This window comes from Cebus imitator, unplaced genomic scaffold (assembly GCF_001604975.1).
Source record: "Cebus imitator isolate Cc_AM_T3 unplaced genomic scaffold, Cebus_imitator-1.0 Scaffold31, whole genome shotgun sequence".
NCBI lineage: Eukaryota > Metazoa > Chordata > Mammalia > Primates > Cebidae > Cebus > Cebus imitator.
Genome location: NW_016107346.1, coordinates 9,641,289 through 9,660,664, shown reverse-complemented (window position 1 = coordinate 9,660,664; position 19,376 = coordinate 9,641,289). Strand labels below are relative to the sequence as shown.

The 19,376-nt window shown below is 48.3% G+C and overlaps 1 protein-coding gene across 2 annotated transcripts in view; it reads right to left on the bottom strand.

Annotated features, from left to right (window-relative positions):
• FAM178B (family with sequence similarity 178 member B) overlaps positions 1–17,560 on the bottom strand; it is a 76,037-nt gene extending 58,477 nt beyond the window's left edge. Inside the window, exons 1-2 of one of the 2 annotated variants that reach the window (XM_017523928.2) lie at positions 17,445–17,560; positions 13,784–13,868 (exon numbers count right to left, since the gene is read on the bottom strand). In XM_017523928.2, the coding sequence (XP_017379417.2) occupies positions 13,784–13,868; positions 17,445–17,486 (127 nt within the window). In that variant the 5' untranslated portion in view covers positions 17,487–17,560. Of the gene's footprint in view, positions 1–13,783; positions 13,869–16,060; positions 16,173–17,444 lie in introns of those variants that run through there. The other variant, XM_037736945.1, reaches the window with a different exon arrangement.
• Positions 17,561–19,376: the final 1,816 nt, after the last annotated feature.

The following is a 19,376-nucleotide window of genomic DNA, read 5'->3' as shown; positions in this document are numbered from 1 at the left end:
CGTGATCCACCCGCCTCGGCCTCCCAAAGTGCTGGGATTACAGGCTTGAGCCACCGCGCCCGGCCCGTTTTGTTATTTTTGTTTTGAGACGGAGTCTTGCTCTGTTGCCAGACTGGAGTACAGTGGCACAATCTCAGCTCACTGCAACCTCTGACTCCCAGGTTCAAGCAATTCTCCTGCCTTAGCCTCCCAAGTAGTTGGGATTACAGGCACACACACCTGGCTAATTTTTTTTTTTTTTTTTTTTAGTGGAGACATGGTTTCACCATGTTGGCCAGGCTGGTCTCGAACTCCTGACCTCAGGTGATCACCCAACTTTGGCCTCCCAAAGTGCTAGTATTACAGCATGGTGCCTGGCTGGCCCATTTGGATTTTTGAACCTTAGAGTTTTGAAATATGCCTGATCTCTGGAATAACATGAAACAGAAGACATCAAATGCTAGCAGGGAAGTGGAGCAATAAGAACTTTCATTCATTGCTGGTGGGAATATAAAATGGAACTTTGGAAAAAAAATCTGGTAGCATTTTACAAAGCTAAACAGACTCTTCCCATATGACCTAGCAATTGTGCTCCTTGGTATTTACTCAAATGAACTGTAAATTTATGTCCACATAAAAAGCTGCACATAAATGTTTTTAGCAGCTTTACGCAAAATTGTCAAAAATTGGAGGCAAACAACGTGGCCTTGAGGAGATGAACAAATAAACAAACTGTGGTGCATCTACATAATGGAATATTATTCAGCAATAAAAGAGGAATGAGTTATCAAGGCACAAAAAGGCTTGGGAAAACCTGAAATGCTTATTGCTGAGTGAAAGAGCCAATGCGAAAAGACTACATAGTATATGATTCCAACTATAGGATATCTGTAAAAGGCAAACCTATAGAGACAGTGACAGCAGCACTGCTTGCCAGAAACTAGGGAGGGATGGTGGGGTGGTGAAGGGGAGAGGATAGGATAGGATGAACAGGTAGAACTCAGAACATTTTTAGGGCAATAAAACTATTCCATATGATACAGTAAGGATGAACACATCTATACATTTTTTTTTTTTTTAGACAGAGTCTCACTCTGTCTCCTAGGTTGGAGTGTAGTGGCACAATCTCAGCCCACTGCAACCTCTGCCTCCCAAGTTCAAACAATTCTCCTGCCTCTGCCTCCCAAGTAGCTGAGACTACAGGCGTGCACCACCACGCCCAGATAATTTTTGTATTTTTTTAGTAGAGAAGGGGTTTTGTCACGTTGTCCAGTGCTGGGATTACAGCCACCATGCCTGGCTAATTTTTTTGTATTTTTAGTAGAGATGGGTTTTCGTCATATTGGCCAGGCTGTTCTCCAACTCCTGACTTCGGGTGATTCGCCCACCTTGGCCTCCCAAAGTGCTGGGATTACAGGTATGAGTCACTATGCCCGGCCAACGAAAGTGTTCTTTTATAAAACACATAATAACATGAAACCCCATCTCTACTAAAAATACAAAAAATTTGCCAGATGTGGTAGTACGTGCCTGTAGTCCCAGCTACTCGGGAGGCTGAGGCAGAAGAATTGCTTGAAACCTGACAATGGAATTTGCAGTGAGCTGGGATCGAGACACTGCACTACAGCCTGGTGATAGAGTGAGACTCTGTCTCAAATTTAAAAATAATAACAGAGGGAGGGGGCTTCTCCACACATGGTATCTTGGGCAGCAGAGCAGACCTGGCACTGTAAAGAATGATGGTGGTTGCTCTCGTCTCAATCAAGGACCCATGTCAGAACCTAACGCAGTGGTTCTCAGACTTGTCTGTGCATTTATTTTTATCTTTTTTGAGACAGGGTCTTGCTCTGTTGCCCAGGCTGGAGTGCAGTGGCACAATCACAGCTCACTGTAGCCTCAACCTTTCAGGCTCAAGCATTCTCCTGCCTCAGCCTCCAGAATAGCTGGGACTACAGGCACGCACCACTATGCTCAGCTACTTTTTTTTTTTTTTTTTTTAAGTAGTAAAGACGAGATTTTGCTATGTTGCCCAGACTCTGGAATTCCTGAGCTCAAGCAATCCTCCTGCCTTGTCCTCCCAAAGTCCTGGGATTACAGGTGTGAGCCACCACCCCCAGCCTGTTTGAGCATGTTGGAATCCCTTAGGGAGTGTCAAAAATTACTGCCACCTGTGCCCTATTCCCAGCAGCTGTGGTTTAATTAGTCTGGGGTGTGAACTAGGTTTTGGAATTTAAAAAAATTCCCAGTGTATCTAATACACAGCCAAGTTTGGGCTCCACTGAGCTAGGGAAAGCTGTGGCCCTTCCATGCTCTGGTGGATGATGAGGGTGGTGGGGATGGGTAGGAATCCTGAGATGCCAGCCCCAGCTCCCCTCTCACCCACACATCTGAGGCCATCTGCCCGTGGCTAAATTGCCACAGCTGGGGGCTGAGTACTGGGGGAGCCACAAGCATCCTCCAATCAGAGTCTAAAAGAAGTGTTGGGCTGGGCACGATGGCTCATACCTATAATCCCTACACTTTGTGAGGCCCAGGTAGGCAGATTGCTTGAGCCCAGGTGTTTGAGACCAGCCTGGGTAACACAGTGAGACCGTGTCTCTACAAAAAATACAAATAAATTAGCCAGGCGTGGTGGCATGTATCTGTAGTCCCAGCCACTTGGGAGGCTGAGGTAAGAGGATCACCCGAGCCCAAGACCCACGTCTTGGTTGCAGTGAGCCGTGATGGCACCACTGCATTCTAACCTGGGTGACAGAGTGAGACCTTGTCTCAACAACAACAGAAAAGTGCTCTCTGAGTTCAAGTCACTTATATTTATTTTGCAACTCATTTTAAAAGTGGGGGTTGAGAGTCCTGAGCTGAAGTGGTAGGCTAAGCTCCCATGACTGCCTGGCCACCTCTCCTGCAAGAGGTTCATGTACTTGGCCAAAGTCCTCAAAACCTGGAGCATCTCAGCCCCAGCTCCACATTAGAATCACCTGAAGGCTTTTAAAATTCCTGGTGATAAGTACTATTCTAAGGGAACACACTCAGCAGCAACCGACGGAGGAGTCCTGAGGGTCCCCTTGTATAGGTGGTGGGATGTAGTAGAGGGGACAGGAGCTGAGTGTACACAGGCAGAGAGATTGGGGAGTTGCCGGCTGAGCTTGGGTAAAGTATGCATGCCTGTCCCCACAGCGCCAACAGACCCCACGTCCTGACCTTGGAGGACCAGAGAGCACATCAGAGCTTGGCCGGGACACATAGCTCCACAGCCAACTGGCCACAAAGGATCAGAGCAGCATCTAGAAAAGATGCTGCTGTCCACGGAGAGATGCAGGTATTTCTAGAGACCCACCCATTCGTTCAACAAAAACCACCTGAGTCCTACCATGTCCCTGCTCACGTAGCTGCCAGGAACCCAACAGATAACTAAAACTAAAAGCAAAACAAAAACATGGTCTCTGCACTCTCGAGCTCACTGCCCATTGGGAGAGACAATATATCAAAGAATCCACCATCGACTATGACTAAAGCTACAACGAGTGGAAGAGGGAGCCAAGCATAGAAGCACGGGGGCTGCACATGCCTGCAGGGCAGGCCTCCCTGAGCAGGTGATGCCAGAGAAGTCCATAACTGAGAGGAAGAAATGGAGTTAAGAAGGCAAAGTCAGGGGGCTGCTGCAGGGAGGGAGGAGAGTGTCCCAGGTGGAGAGGCTGGCACATGCAAAGGCCCTGTGGCAGAAGGAAGATGGAAGAAATGCAACACAGCAAGGTTGCAGCACAGAGAGTCAGAGAGGGCGAGGTGAAATGAGCTGGACAAGGGCTGGCTGATCACAGAGGAGATGGTGCCCATTGCATGCACAGTGAGGAGTTTGGGTGGGCATTCCAGCCCCCAACTACCTATAACATGAGACAATAATAGTATCTACTTGTAGGCCGGGCATGGTGGCTCATGCCTGTAATCCCAGCACTTTGGGAGGTCAAGGTGGGTGGATCACCTGTGGTTGGGAGTTCGAGTCAAGCATGGCCAACATGGAGAAACCCTGTCTCTAAAAAAAAAATTAAAAATTAAAAAAAAAAAGTATCTACTTATAGGGTTGTTGTGGTGATTAAATGAGATAGGCCAAGCCCTGGTCTTGGTGCCTAGCACAAATTAAGCTCTCTGGAAACGTTACCTATTCTTTTCAATTAAACTACTTTTATTATCACATCCAAGAATAATAAATTTTTAAAAAATAGAGGTAAATTATGGCGCTGAATTACTGTTATCATCGAATTTTAACTGGAGACCGAAGGGGCTATGTCAAGCACATTACATCTCCAATAAAGCCGTGGGTCCTGTGGTCTCCTGGGTGGTCCTCCAAGTGTTTTCCTGCCCATTTGGGTCTAGACAACATTCTCACAGCACCAATGTGGGGACCGAATGGAGCTGGGGTGGCAGCCCTGGATCCCAGCCCCGCTCTCTGGGGCTAGGGACAATGGGACCAGCCCTGTGGAATCCAGAAGTGAAGGGCACCCAGCTTGAGAACAGCATTGGGTCCAGGGCCCAGGCACTTAAGTGCTTCACATGTGTGGGCAGCTGCTGCTGCCACTACCACGGGAAATGCAACCTGCAGATGAGAGGGTCGCAGGGCCTCCACTCTGGGGGCTCTGACTGGCTTGCTTTCTGTCCCCACAGCAGGAAGCTGTCCTGTGAACCACAAGAAAGGCAGATCGGTTGAGGCGAGGATACCTCCTAATAAGATGGTGAAGAACACAGAGTGCCAACCTGATAGACAGACTAAAGGCTGCTTAAATTTCAAAATAATTATACTGTGTGAAATGTGCCAGACCCTTCCCCCACAGCCCACAAAGAGTACCTACTGCATAATTCCATTTATATAAATTCTAGAGAATACAAACTAATCTGTAGTGACAGAAAGTAGATCAGTGGTTTCCTACAGACAAGAGGTGGGGGAGGGATCAATCATGAAGAAACACAGGGAAACTTTTGGAGGCCATGGAATATATTTACTAGCTTGATTGTGGCAATGGTTTTACAGGTACATATGTTAAGTCAAGTATATAAATTATACACTTCAAATGTCCCCAAGTTAATATATTCAGTTATGCCTCAATAAAGTTGCTTTTTAAAGAAGGATGAACTAAAATAGAAATATGTATTAATGTTTTGTTTCTACACCCCAGTGGCTCATCCCACCACCAGGACTCCCCACTTGGCAGACCCCTGGCATGCCAAGACTTGGCATGACCTTCCTCATGCAGGTTGTGGCCTCTCCAGACACCAGTGGGGAGAATGGGGAAACTCTGAGAAGAGCAACTGACACTGGAGGTAATTTCAGATGGATACCAATGTGGCAAAAGAAATATGGTATAAATAAATAAACACAAAAATATAGATAAAATGTGGATTGTGCATTAATTTGGTTCCTGGAAATAATCACAAGAAACTGTTACTAATGAGTACTTGAGAGGAGGAAGTGGTTGTGGGGAATGGCTGGAAAGAAAGCTTTCACTCTTTATTTTACATCTTTCTCTAGTTTTTAAATTTGCTAAACTTGGTATGTAGAGTACTTTAAAAAAAACCACAGGGGTTACCTGGGTGGTAAGATTACTGGCCATTTTGTTTGCACTTTATTCTTTTTATAAGAAGCAACTTTATGTATGTTATCTGAGAGGAAGAGTGGGAAGGAGGAATAAAGATAAAGGAAGGAGAATGCAACAAGCAACGGCAGAAAAGTAAGTAACCCACAAAACAGGGCCTGTACAGAAGCCCAAGGCCCCAGTGACTATGATCCCAGAGCCTCAGGAACAAAGGGAAAAGTGTGATCAAGTGAGGAAGAACAAAGTGTCCTAAGACTCTACTCAAGAACGTGAAATGAATTTTGTTCTTGGAGCTAAACTTCTCGCCCACTTTCAAAATATCCGAAGAATGTACTGGCCAGGGTCATTCTATTTTATTATATCCCCCTCCTCCTACACAAATATTATAGAAGCCAATAGAGAATGGAATGGGTAGGTAAAAATGGACAATTGTCTTGGAAGCAAATGGGAAAGTGCTCTGCTCCTTTTCTAAAGCATTTTGATCTCGCTGAGAGAGAGCCCCTTTTCCTAAGGAATTGGTTCAAGACTGGCACTAGGTTAACGGCCAGTCATACACTGGCTCACCCAAAACATTTTTGTTAAAAAAACATGAGGTCATTTCTCTTAACCAATTAGTTGCACAAGGGTATGTTTGCTTTCAAAACCAAATTCTTCCACAAAAAACTATTACAGCTAATAAACAAGTTCAGCAGGTTAATATATAAAAAATCGACCATATTTCTACACACAAACAACGAACAATTTGAAAAGGAATTAAGAAAACATTTCCTTTTTTTTTTTTTTTGAGACGGAGTTTCGCTCTTGTTACCCAGGCTGGAGTGCAATGGCGCAATCTCGGCTCACCGCAACCTCCGCCTCCTGGGTTCAGGCAATTCTCCTGCCTCAGCCTCCTGAGTAGCTGGGATTACAGGCACACGCCACCATGCCCAGCTAATTTTTTGTATTTTTAGTAGAGACGGGGTTTCACCATGTTGACCAGGATGGTCTCGATCTCTTGACCTCGTGATCCACCCGCCTCGGCCTCCCAAAGTGCTGGGATTATAGGCTTGAGCCACCACGCCCGGCCCGAAAACATTTCTAATAGCACCGAAAGAATAAAATACTTAGGAATAAATTTGACCAAAGAAATGCGAGACATGTACACTGAAAATTACAACACGTTGTTGAAAGAAATTAAAGAGGTTCTAAATAAATGGAAAGACATCCTATGTTCATGAATTGGAAGACTTACTTTTATTAAGATAGCAATACTATCCAAAAGTTATCTGTAGATTGAAAACAAGCACTATTAAAATCCCAGCTTTCAATGCTGCAGAAATTGACAAGCTGGTCCTAAAATTCATACGGAAATGCAAGGGACTTGAAATAGCTGAAACAATGTTTTTAAAAGTAGAGGACTCACTCTTCCCAACTTTGAAACTTACTACAAACTATGCTAATAAAAAATTTAGGGTACTAGCATAAGGGTAGACATATAAACCAATGAAATAAAACTGAGAGTTCAAAAATAAACCCTTACATTTATGATTAAATGATTTTCAACAAGGGTGCCAATATAATTCAATGGGGAAAGAACAGTCTTTTCAACAAATGGTGCTGAGACAACTGGATATCCATATGCAAAAGAACCAAGCTAGACTCCTATCTCATACCACATGCAAAAATGAACTCAAAATGGATCAAAGACCTAAATTTATGAGGTAAAACTATAAAACTTGGCTGGGCATGCTGGCTCACGCCTGTAATCCCAGCACTTTGGGAGGCTGAGGCAGGCAGATCATGAAGTCAGGAGTTCAGGACTAGCCTGACCAACATGGTAAAACCCTGTCTCTACTAAAAATACAAAAATTAGTGGAGCGTGGTGGCACACACCTGTAATCCCAGCTACTCAGGAGCCTGACGCAGGAGAATTGCTTGAACCCAGGAGGCGGAGGTTGCAGTGAGCCGAGATTGCACGACTGCACTCCAGCCTCGGCAATGGAGCGAGACTCTGTCTCAAAAACAAAAAACAAAACAAAACAAAATAACCCTATAAAACTCTTAGAAGAAACCATAGATGAAAATTCTCATAACCTGAGACTAGAAAATGATGTCTTTGACACCGCAAAGGAAAAAAATAGGTAAGTTGGACTTCACCAAAATTTTAAAATTTTGTACATCAAAGGACATTATTAAGGGATTGCAAAGAAAGCCCATAAAATGAGAGAAAACATTTTCAAATCTGGTGAAGGTCTACTATCAAGAATATATAAACAACTTCTGCAACTCAACAAAAGAAAACAACTCAGAAAAAAAAAAAATAAGCCAAAAAGTGGCAGAGCATTTGATTAGATGTTTCCCTGGAGAAAAAAATACAAACGGCCAATAAGCATATGAAAAGAAGCTCAACATGCCTAGACACCAGAGCAATGCAAATCCAAACCACAATGAGATACCACTTCACACCCATTAGGATAGCTGTCAAAAAAATGGACAATAACAAACATTTAGGAGGATGTGGAAAAACTGTCATATGTTGCTGATGAAAAGTAAAATGATATAGCCACTTTGGAAAACAGCTTGGCAGTTCCTCAAAAGGTTAAACATAGAAGTGGGCGCTGTGGCTCATGCCTGTAATCCCAGAATTTTGGGAGGTGAAGACAGGAGGATTATTTAAGGCCAGGAGTTCGAGACTAGCCCAGGCAATACGGCGAGTCCCAGTCTCTGAAAAAAACAAAAATTAGGCATGGTGGTGTGTGGCTATAGTCCTAGCTACTTGGGAGGCTGAACTGGGAGGATCACTTGAACCAAGGAGTCAAGGCTCCAGTGAGCCACGATCACGCCACTACATTTCAGCCCAGCAACAGAGCATAACCCTGTCTCTAAGAGAAAATAAAAATAAACTGTAAAAAAGTTAAATGTAGGCCAGGCACAGTGGCTCACGCCTGTAATCCCAGCACTTTGGGAGGCTGGGGCAGGCAGATCATCTGAGGCTGGGAGTTCAAGACCAGCCTGACCAACATGGAGAAACATCATCTCTACTAAAAACATAAAATTAGCTGGGCGTGGTGGCACATGCCTGTGATCCCAGCTACTCAAGAGGCTGAGGCAGGGGGATCGCTTGAACCAAGGAGGCTGGGGTTGTGGTGAGCTGAGGTTGCGCCACAGCACACTCGCCTGGGCAACAAGAGCAAAACTCCGTCTCAAAAAAAAAAAGTTAAATGTAGAATTACCATGTGACCCAGCAATTCTACTCAAGAATATACCTGAGAGAACTGAAAACGTATGTCTATAAAAACACTTGTATGCAAATGTTCAAAATATTATTATTTCTGGAGATAGGGTCTTGCTTTGCTGCTCAGGCTGAGTGCAGTGGCACAATCATGGCTCACTGCGGCCTCTAACTCCTGGGCTCAGCTTCCTCAGTAGCTGAGACAATAGGGCACACAACCATGCCTGACTAATTTAAAATAAATCTACTTTTGTAGTGACAGAATCTTGCTATGCTGTCCAGGCTGGTCTTGAACTCCTAGACTCAAAAGATCCTCCTGCCTTGGCTTACCAAAGTGCTGGGATTACAGGTATGAGCCACCACACCAAACTTGTTATTATCCAATTATACCCAAAAGGTTGAAACAACCCAAGTGTCCATCAACTGATGAACGGCTAAGTAAAATGTGGTATATCCATAAAATGGCGTATTATTCAGCCATAAAAAAGGACTGACATATGCTATAACATGCACGAACCTTGAAAGCACTGCTAAGAGAAGAGGATACAAAAGGTATATGATTAGTATATATGATACTATATGATTCCACTTATATGAAATGTCTAGAACAGGCAAATCCATAGAGATCAAAAGTAGATTAATAGTTGCCAGGAGATAGGGGAGGCAGGACTGGGGAGTGACACTGATGGGAAAGAGGTTTCTTTCTGGGGAGAGGAAATGTTCTGGAAGCAGACAGTGGTGATGATTCAGCAACTCTGTATATACTTAAAACCACTGAATCTTACACTTTATTATTTTTTTTATTATTTTTTCAGACAAAGTCTCACTTTGTCGCCCAGGCTGGAGTGCAGTGGTGTGATCTTGGCTCACTGCAGCCTCCACCTCAGAGCTTAAGCAATTCTCCTGCCTCAGTCTCCCAAGTAGCTGGGATTACAGGTGCCTATCACCACACCTGAGTAATTTTTATATTTTTAGTAGAGGTGGGGTTTCACCATGTTGGCCAGGCTGGTCTAGAACTCCTGACCTTGTGATCCGCCCTCCTCAGCCTCCCAAAGTGCTGGGATTACAGGCATGAGCCACCTCGCCCAGCCTGTTATTTTAACTTAGTTACCAAGAGGACATCTCACATAAAATCTATAAACTGGCCGGCCACAGTAGCTTATGCCTGTAATCCTAGCACTTTAGGAGGCTGAGGCCAAAAGTTCAAGACCAGCCTGGCCAGCATGGCTGTTGTAGCAAAACTCCAGCTTAAGAAGACAAAGAGACTAATGGAGACCAAAGAGAACTTCATTTTGGGCCCAGGCTGGAAGAAGGCTTGCACCTAAAATGGCCACTGACCCCAACCAAGAAGGCAGTTTAGCTTACATGCTGTTTGAGGCAGGAAATCAAGTCAGGAAGCGGGTTTCAGACAGAGACAGTCAAGTTTTACAATCTTGGGCTTCATGGTCATTTGACTCTATATCCTTGCAGCTGAGGTAGGGGGTCGAAAGGTGGGGGGAGGTCATCCAGGGAGATCAGAAGAACAGGAAATGCAGGAATGTGCAGGCCACAGACCTAAAGATGTGCTCTGGTGCTCTTATCTATATAGAGAGAGGGCGATGCCGGGTCTGCTAGCCTGTTCCTTTTCTGAATACAGCTTATAACTAAGCCTAGAATGCAAGATAAGCTTACAGCTTCACTAGGGGGAGGTTACTCAAATTCCTTAGTCTTCATACAACTCTTAAATGCCCTTTACTTTTAGTTAACTACTACTTGTGTTATGCTTATTGTTTAAACTATATTCTGTTCTATTTTATTTCATTTTATTTTCCTTCCACACACACAGTCACTGGAGCACACCCGTAACAGTCAATGCTCTGAAGTCCTGGTCCCAGGACCTGTCCTGGGCCCCTCAGCTCTTCTCTTACTCAGCAGTTTAGGATAAAGGTGATTGCATAAGACTCTCCTCAAGGCAGTCTGGGAAGAACTGTTGGTCACCACAAACTCCAGGAAAGGATGGAAGTTTACACACACACACAAATCTCCCGTTTACATGTGAGAAGCGACTTGAACACACACGCAGGCGCACACACAAATCACAGCTACAGGGGAAGGGATGCAGCCCCAGTCTACCCCGAGCTCTGTGCCCCAGAGGCCTGCTGTCCTCTCAGACATTCAGAGCCCCAGGATATTAGTGAGACCCTGTGGACCTCGACTTCCTTCTCTATCAATCCTGGATCTAATTTAACCTTAGAAATGCTTCCTGAGGCCTTGCGTGGTGGCTCACGCCTTTAATCTCAGCACTTTGGAAGGCTAGAGGCGGGTAGATCACCTGATATCAGGAGTTTGAGACCAGCCTGACCAGCATGATGAAATCCTGTCTCTACTAAAAACACAAAAATAAGCCGAGCATGGTGGTGGCTATTTGCAATCCCAGCTACTCGGGAGACTGAGGCAGGAGAATCACTGGAACCTGGGAGGTGGAAGTTCAGGCAGCTGAAATGGCGCCACTGTATTCCAGCCTGGGCGACAGAGCGAGACTCCATCTCAAAAAAAAAAAAAAAAAGGCCGGGCGCGGTGGCTCACGCCTGTAATCCCAGCACTTTGGGAGGCCGAGGCGGGTGGATCACGAGGTCAAGAGATCGGGACCATCCTGGTCAACATGGTGAAACCCCGTCTCTACTAAAAATACAAAAAATCAGCTGGGCATGGTGGCGCGTGCCTGTAATCCCAGCTACTCAGGAGGCTGAGGCAGGAGAATTGCCTGAACCTAGGAGGCGGAGGTTGCGGTGAGCTGAGATCGCGCCATTGCACTCCAGCCTGGGTAACAAGAGCGAGACTCCGTCTCAAAAAAAAAAAGCTCCTGAATTGGCAGTTGATCTTTAATCCTAACGTCTGGCAGATTCTCTCTGGGAACTTGGCCCTTTTGCTCTTGACCTAGCTTTTTAAAAATAACTTCTTTTGCATGCTATTTCACTTAGCGTAGTGTTTTCAACGTTCATCCATCGTGTAGCATGTGTCAGAATTTCCTTCCTTTTTGTGATAAAATATACATAACATAAAATTTACCATCTTAACCATTTCTAAGTGCACAATTCAGTGGTGGTAAGTACATTCACACTGTGGTACAATCACTACTACCATCTATCTCCAGAACTCTTTTTTTCCTGCAAAACTGAAGCTTTGTACCCATTAAACAGTAACTCCTCATTCTCTCCTTCCCCTAGCCCCTGGTAACCAGCATTCCATTTTCTGTCTCTATGAATCTGATTCCCCTGGGTAGCTCATATATGTGAAATCACACAGTTTGTTCTTTTGCATGTTATTTCACTTAGCACAATGTTTTCAACATTCATCTGTATTGTAGCATATGTCAGAATTTCCTTCCTCTTTTTTTTAAAATAATACATCATGGACATTCAAAGAATTTCCTTCTTTTTTAAGGCCAAATAATATTCCACTGTATGTATATACCACATTTTGTTTATCCATTCATGGTTGGACACTTGGGTTGCTTCTTCCTCTTAGCTATGATGACTAATGCTGCTAAGAACCTGGGTACGCAACTATCTACTTGAGTTCCTGCCCTCAGTTCTCTAATGTACTCGGCCTCTCACTTTGCCCACACCAGTCAAGATCCCAGCTTCAGGCATGGAATTCTCTAGGTCAGCCCCTGGTCCCCCAGGCAGGAAAACAGAATCTCAGGCTGGGCTCTCAGGTGGTGTCCACGGGAGATGCTCTGGAGTTGGAGGAGCCAGAGCTGAGCTAAGCTGACAGGGGACTCAAGAGCCCATTTCTGACCTCTCCTAATGGGGGCACACCAGAGACAATGCGGCAAGAAGCAAAGGAGAGTGGGATGTCCCCTCTGCCTCAGCAGAGGAGACACATACCACTGCACAGAGCAGAACAGCAGGACAAGGGAGTTCTCTGTTCCCCTAAAGGGCAGGCATGCCGCAGAGGCGGCTCCAGGGGCTCCAAAGGGCATCAGGGGCTGCAAGGGCAGAGGTTATAAAAAGGGAGAGGGTGCTGAGACTGGTGCTATTCAGAAGACCTCAGTTAGAGGGCTCATGGAGTGGGGGGTGGAGGAGTCTGGAATGCTCTAATTTGACAGATGGCCTCAGCTCAGCCAACTCCTGGACAGAAGAGGCACAAAAGCAGAAACTCAAAGGGCTGGGGTTCATGGTACACCCTGGGGCTACAGCCTTGGCCTTCCAGGCCTTGCGCTTTTGTGCTCTGGGATGAGCAGCCTACAGCTGGCAGGGAGGTGGGGTCTGGCCACCTGGGAGTCCCTCTCACTGTCTGCCTAAGCAACTTTCAACTGGTTACATGATATTTTTTGGTGCCAAAGTGTCTAGGTTCAGGTACCAAATGATGACAGCCTAGGGAGGGTGCAGCCACTGGGGCGGGGGGAGCGGGAAATTAATTCCTTCTGTGGCACTCTGAACATCCAGAAGTATTATAAAGAGGAATTAAATACACCTCCTAAATGCCACAACCAAGGTGCCAGCTTGAGGCTCTCATTCCTACCCAGACCAAACTCAGGGGCACTGCAGACATCCTACCAGCCAAGGAAGGCTGTCACTGGGGGAGATAGCTTCAGACTCTTCCCTTTGGTGACTCCAACCCAAGGAGCACCCTGATCTGATGCGGATATTCCTCAAACCCTCCCAAGCTAACCAGTGCTCTCAGGAAGGACTTGGGGGCAAGCTGTCTCCTCAGACCTAGAGACTGTCTCAGTCTGAACCCACTGTTCTGGACTGCTCTGGGCTCCCAAGAGCCTGTGAGGTCAGTCTGGCCATAGCCACAGGGACCGAGATCTGAGGCCAGTTCAAGATGCTGAGGAGCCTGTTGGTTCAGCTTTTTACTAATGCTGGAGCCTGAGCCAAAGATGGCGTGATGCTTCCACATCCCCGTGATGCAACGTCCCCACCAGCATCTCCCCTGCTGCTGGGCTCTAGGCACTGAGAGTCATGTATCAAAGGCTTGGGAGCTTAGCACACCAGTCTCCACCCTGCATTCCAGTACTGACCGGACTGAAGGAAGAGCTCATCCACACTGAGATCCCACAGAAGACCAAAGGCTCCCAAAGATGTTTCTGGAGGCCATGTCAGCAGCTAGGTGGAAAAAAATAGCTGGTTACCTGGGTCATTCCTAAGAAGCAATGCTAGCAAACTTCTATTACTCCACATTAAATAAATCCCATTTAATTCTCGAAAGTCTGTATGGTAGGTGACTGTCATTGTTGCCAATTAAAAGATGGGGAAACCAAGCTCAGAGAGGTCAAACAACTTCCCCAGAGTCACACAGCCTGTAAGCAGCAAAGCCAGCACTCAAGCCCAGACACCCAGGTCTGTGTCACTTGAAACCTCCTACTCTGTCCACCTCCTGGTATGGGAGTCTTTGTCCCTTTGCCCCTCGCTCCCTGTGGTCACAGCCATGCCTCTCCAGGGAAGGACCCAAGATAAGGGAGAGAAAGCGTGCCTGCACTGACCACAGGTGGCAGGACAATCACAGAGTGGGCCCTCTCTGAGATCCTCGAATCATTTCCAGGTCAGCACCTTCACTCACTGTCATCTGAGACCACCAGCTTGGAAGGTCCTTGGTACCGAGCACAGGTCCTCAAACAAGAGCGGGGTGGTAACCCTGCTCTGGAATCCTTACCTGAATGCTTCTGGAGCCTGAGAGTCAGAAGCTGGGGTTTGGAACATGCAGAGAGGCTGACAAGGGGATGAGCAATGGGACAGCAGCAGCTCACAGGTTCCATCTGGTCTGGGCACTTAGCAAGCGACCGTGGCCGCCACGCTGTGCAGGACATCCTTCCTTTTCAGTTCCCAGAAAAGCCTGCTGTGTGGGCGCTGTGGCCCCATCTCCTTTCAGGACTAAGGCTCTTGCTCCCCTGGGGGCTGGGCACTGTCGCTGTTGGGGCCCTGAGCCTAGGCCCTCTCTGAGCCTTGACCTTGGAGGGAGACTTGGTCCGAGGTCACAGCCCTCACCAAGTGTCTGATAACTGGCTGAGGCTGGAGAGCTTGCCGGAAATGGGTCACGGGGCTCCAGAGCCTGGCCGGACTGCCTGGGACCAACTGCTCTCCCTCCCTCACAGGTGTGATTCCAAAGCGCACTCCCCAGTAAGCCTGCGCGGAAGCCCTCCGCTCGGCATCTGAAACTCTGCCTTTCTCCTCCTGTCATAACTTCTTATGATTATTATCCTTGTTACTTTTGTCTTTTTGTTTTTTTTCCTTTTTGTGGAGAAGAGTCTTACTATATCGCCCAGGTAGGTCTCAAACTCCTGGGCTCAAGCTATCCTCCTGCCTTGGCCTCCCTAAAAGCTGGGATTACAGGTGTGAGCCACAGTGCCCCGTCTCCTTTCATAACTTCTTACATTTTCATGGCTGAACACTTGAGTCTCTCCCAAGAACATACATTCATTGAGGGTGTATGCCTCCTGCTGATGTCTACTCTACTGGCAAGGCTGGCCAACATGAGGGCACAGTTCACCCAGTGCCCATGCATACCCTACTAAAGCCCCTGGGAGGCATGGGATCAAGTCCCTGATAGGACTCAGGCTGTCCTTTCCAAGAATGTCGACGGAAGAGGGCTGAAGCAGTCTGCCCACCTCACCCATGCCCTGGCTCTCAGAAGGTACAGGCCTGGCCCCAGCAGCCCTGGGACCCCACTTCCCTAGCTGCCTGTGACTGGACAAGGGGACCACTTAACTCCTCTTAGCCTAACCAGATTCTCCTTCCTGAGGAACCAGATTTGGGAACAGAATCTGGCCTTACTTGGCCATGGAGCCCGAGGGGAGAGAGCAGCAGAGGCCAGTCCTAGGATCCTGACCCTTCCTCATCCCTGGGTCCCACTCCTCCTGGAGCCCAGCACACCCCTGTCCTGGGATCCCGGGAACCACCCCTGCACCTACAGTAGGCAGCCCCCATGGGTTTCTGCCTCCCACAACCACCATCCCCAGTAATTGCTGGAGGTTCTAAATCCCGAGGGTACTGCCAACAAGGCTCCCTAAAGTCAAGATCTGGGTTCACCCATGGGGGTAGGAGCTTTTGTTTCTCTGTCCTGCAGAGTGTGAGCTGGAACCTCTGCACTAACAGTGTGCCTTGCAGAGGACACCCAGGCCCAGAGCAGAACTCTGCGGGGGCACCACAAGGGCAAGGCAGCTGACAGGATGTCCACTTTACCTCTACATGGGCCCATCACGCCTGGCTCCAAGGCACAGAGCTGATGCTAAGAAACGGGTCTGTGGCTATACAAGAGTGTGGCAGGGCCAGAACTCATACCAAGTCTGTGTCTGTCTGACCTCAGGGCTGGGTCCCACACTCCTCTCTGCTCTAGCCCCCTCCCAGCATGATGGAGATGGGGAAACAGACAGGGCAGGGCTTGCCTGTGCCTTGATGGGGGTCTCTGAACCTGGAGGAGACCAACACGCCCCCGGGAAGGCACTCCACACCGTGTCAGGGTCATACAGGGCCCCTCTGTGGGCGCTGTCTCAGACAGGCCCTTTGTGCCTCCCAATGCTCGATTGTGCGTTCCGTCATACACTGTGCAAGGAGCAGGGGTTGCACCAGCCAGTGTGGGGAATAATGGCCCCACTGTTCCCCGTTAACCCCTGCTCCTTCTGGGCCTTAGGCGGGGGTCTGGGGGCTGGCAAGGTTAGCAGCTACACACCAGAGCCCCAGGAGCTGTGTCTTCTTCCTCCAGGGTGGAGAGGAGCAAGGCGAAGGACCCAGAGTGTGAAGGGAGAGCTGGAGGGCTCTCTCTGGACTGCAGCCAGCTTGCCGAGCAGTTCCCGGAATAATCCACCCCTCATGATGGCTCTGATTTACAGCTGGGGTCCAGGTTCCAACTGGCAGGAATGGGACCAGCTGGAACTTGTGACCCGCCTGTCCCCAGACAGGGACGATTCTGGGTGGGAGCCAAGGCCAGGATGCCATCCTCATGCCTGGCATTCAGATCACAGCGGTTAGCTCCTGGGCTGTCCCTGCTGGCTTCTCCCTGCCTTCCTCTGTGCAAAGGTGTCAAGTCCCAGGCAGAATGTATGTTCCCGCATGGCAAAACGTTTTAGCAACAATCAAGAGGGAAGAAACAAGGCAGCCGGAGCAGCTGCTTGAGGCTTTTCCAGCCAACCTACAACTGTACACAGGAAGCACACACACTCAAACACCCAAGCACCCTTGGCTCCAAATTCACGAAAGACCCACACTTCAAGGGGCACTGCAAGGCTGCCATGGGCCCTGAGTGGCCCTCCTGCTGCTTATGGGATAAAGGACCTGTGACCATTGGTGAAGAAATTAACTTTGGAGCACTGGAAGCACCTGTTGAGGGGCTTAAACAGATTCATTGAGAGGTTGGACTGTAAGTCCACTGGGAACACTAGGTGCCTCAGGAAAGCCACATGAGGGCACATGCAGCACCCAGAGACACACACACACCCTCAGCGGAAGCAGAGGCTCCCAGTGCTCGCTGCTCTGGGAGACCACAGGCGAACCTCCCTGGCCTTGGCATCCTTAGCACTATGGTGGGGATCAATGCCCAATCAACTCTCCTCCCTCCTCCCAGTCTGAGCCCAGCCAAGTAGCATCTAAGGCAAGAAGAGGTGAAGTGCCCACTCCTTGGCCTGTGGGCCTGCCAGGCCACCAGGCTGCAGCGCTCCCACCACCTAGTGGCAGGCCTGTAGTCCTCACCTGGAACAGCCACTGGAGCAGGGGCACTGGGCAGTCAGGCATGTGCAGGTAGAGGGTGCTTAGGAGGCCGCTCCGCAGGAAAGAGAGCTGCTGGGCCGGCGAGGAGCTGGGGAAAGAGGGCTCAGGTTAGGGGGGGGCCTCTGTGCCAACACACCGGGAGGCTGTCACTACCCAGCTTCACTGGCTGTTTAGGAAGTATATCAGTAATGCTACAGACAAATGTGCTTTTCCAGCCCTCAATACACGGATCTATGGGAAGGAAAAGAACCCAGGCTAGCATCAGAATCACCTGCTCTTCTCACATGTTGCGTGAACACACCTCACAGTGCTTAAAACACACGGTGGGTGGCCAGAAGTGGTGGCTCACACCTGTAATCCCAGCACTTTGGGAGCCCGCAGTGGGTGGGATCACGAGGTCAGGAGTTCGAGACCAGCCTGGCCAACATAATGAAGCTCTGTCTCTACTAAAAATACAAAAATTGGCGGGAGCAAGCAATCCCAGCTACTCAGGAGGGTGAGGCAGGAGAACTGCATGAACCTGGGAGGCAGAGGTTATAGTGAGCTGAGACCATGCCACTGCACTCCAGCCTGGGCAACAGAGTGAGACTCCATCTCAAACACTCACAAACACACTCATACACACACACACACACACACACACACACACACGGCAGGGCAGTGCAGTCTGTGCTTTCCATTAGACCACAGGGGGAAATTGGGGTATTTGCCAGGGGTGTGGAAAGGTGAGGAGTGAGCCCAGGAACGGGCATTTTAACATTCCTCCAACTGCAAGGGGCAGGCAGGATTACCCCTGCGAGACCAGTGTCTCAGGCTCTGGTTACACAGGGCATTTCTGCTCTGCCTTATGTTTTTCAGACACAAAGGGGACACCTGAGAAGACGGGAAAATAACAAAAAGCAGCCCAGGACGAAGACATTCTGGGAAGGAAATACCAAACGACAGTTCCATGGATTCTTCAGAAACCACGTGATCTGCAAGTGTCCCAGATTCTGGAGATGGGGGCGTACTCAGACCAGCCACATGGCTGTGGCAGTAACTGTGTGCCCCTCTGGCCTCTCCCTCCTAACAGGAGCTCTCAAAATCAGCGCTGGTGTGGAGGTGGGCCCTGCCCTGGGAATCACTGACCTGGTAGATCACCTTGAGCTACATGATTCTAGATCTCTGCAAAATGAGTTGTTGAAATATTTCATGTGGTTGTAGAGCCTCTGGTAGAAGGTGCTTCAGAAGTCATTTTAGAGGGGTTAGCTGGACTTTGTCACCATTCCTGAGCTCCTGGTCATCCCCAGAGAGGCTGGGTTTGGGGTAGGATTCTCCTATGTCCTGTGCATTTTGTGACCACACTCTGCTTGCTCTCTCTAGACCACATCCCAAAGATAATTATCATGGATTCCAGGAAATGGAAACGTAAGTTCACGTCTTTTTAGTTTGTTTGTTTTTGAGACAGAATCTTGCCCTGTTGCCCAGGCTTCAGTGCAGTCTCACGATCTCGGCTCACTGCAACCTCTGCCTCCCAGGTTCAAGTGATTCTCCTGCCTCAGCCTCCTGAGTAGCTGGGATTATAGGCATGTGCCACTGTGCCTGGCTAATTTTTATACTTTTAGTAGACAGGGTTTCGCCACGTTAGTCAGGCTGGTCTCAAACTCCTGACCTCGTGATCCACCCACCTCGGCCTCCCAAAGTGCTGGGATTATAGGCATGAGCCACTGTGCCTAGCCTGTTCTTTTTAATGGCCCAAATGCACGCTAAGAACGTTTCAGATAGGCCGGGCGCGGTGGCTCACGCTTGTAATCCCAGCACTTTGGGAGGCCGAGGCGGGTGGATCACGAGGTCAAGAGATCGGGACCATCCTGGTCAACATGGTGAAACCCCGTCTCTACTAAAAATACAAAAATTAGCTGGGCATGGTGGCGC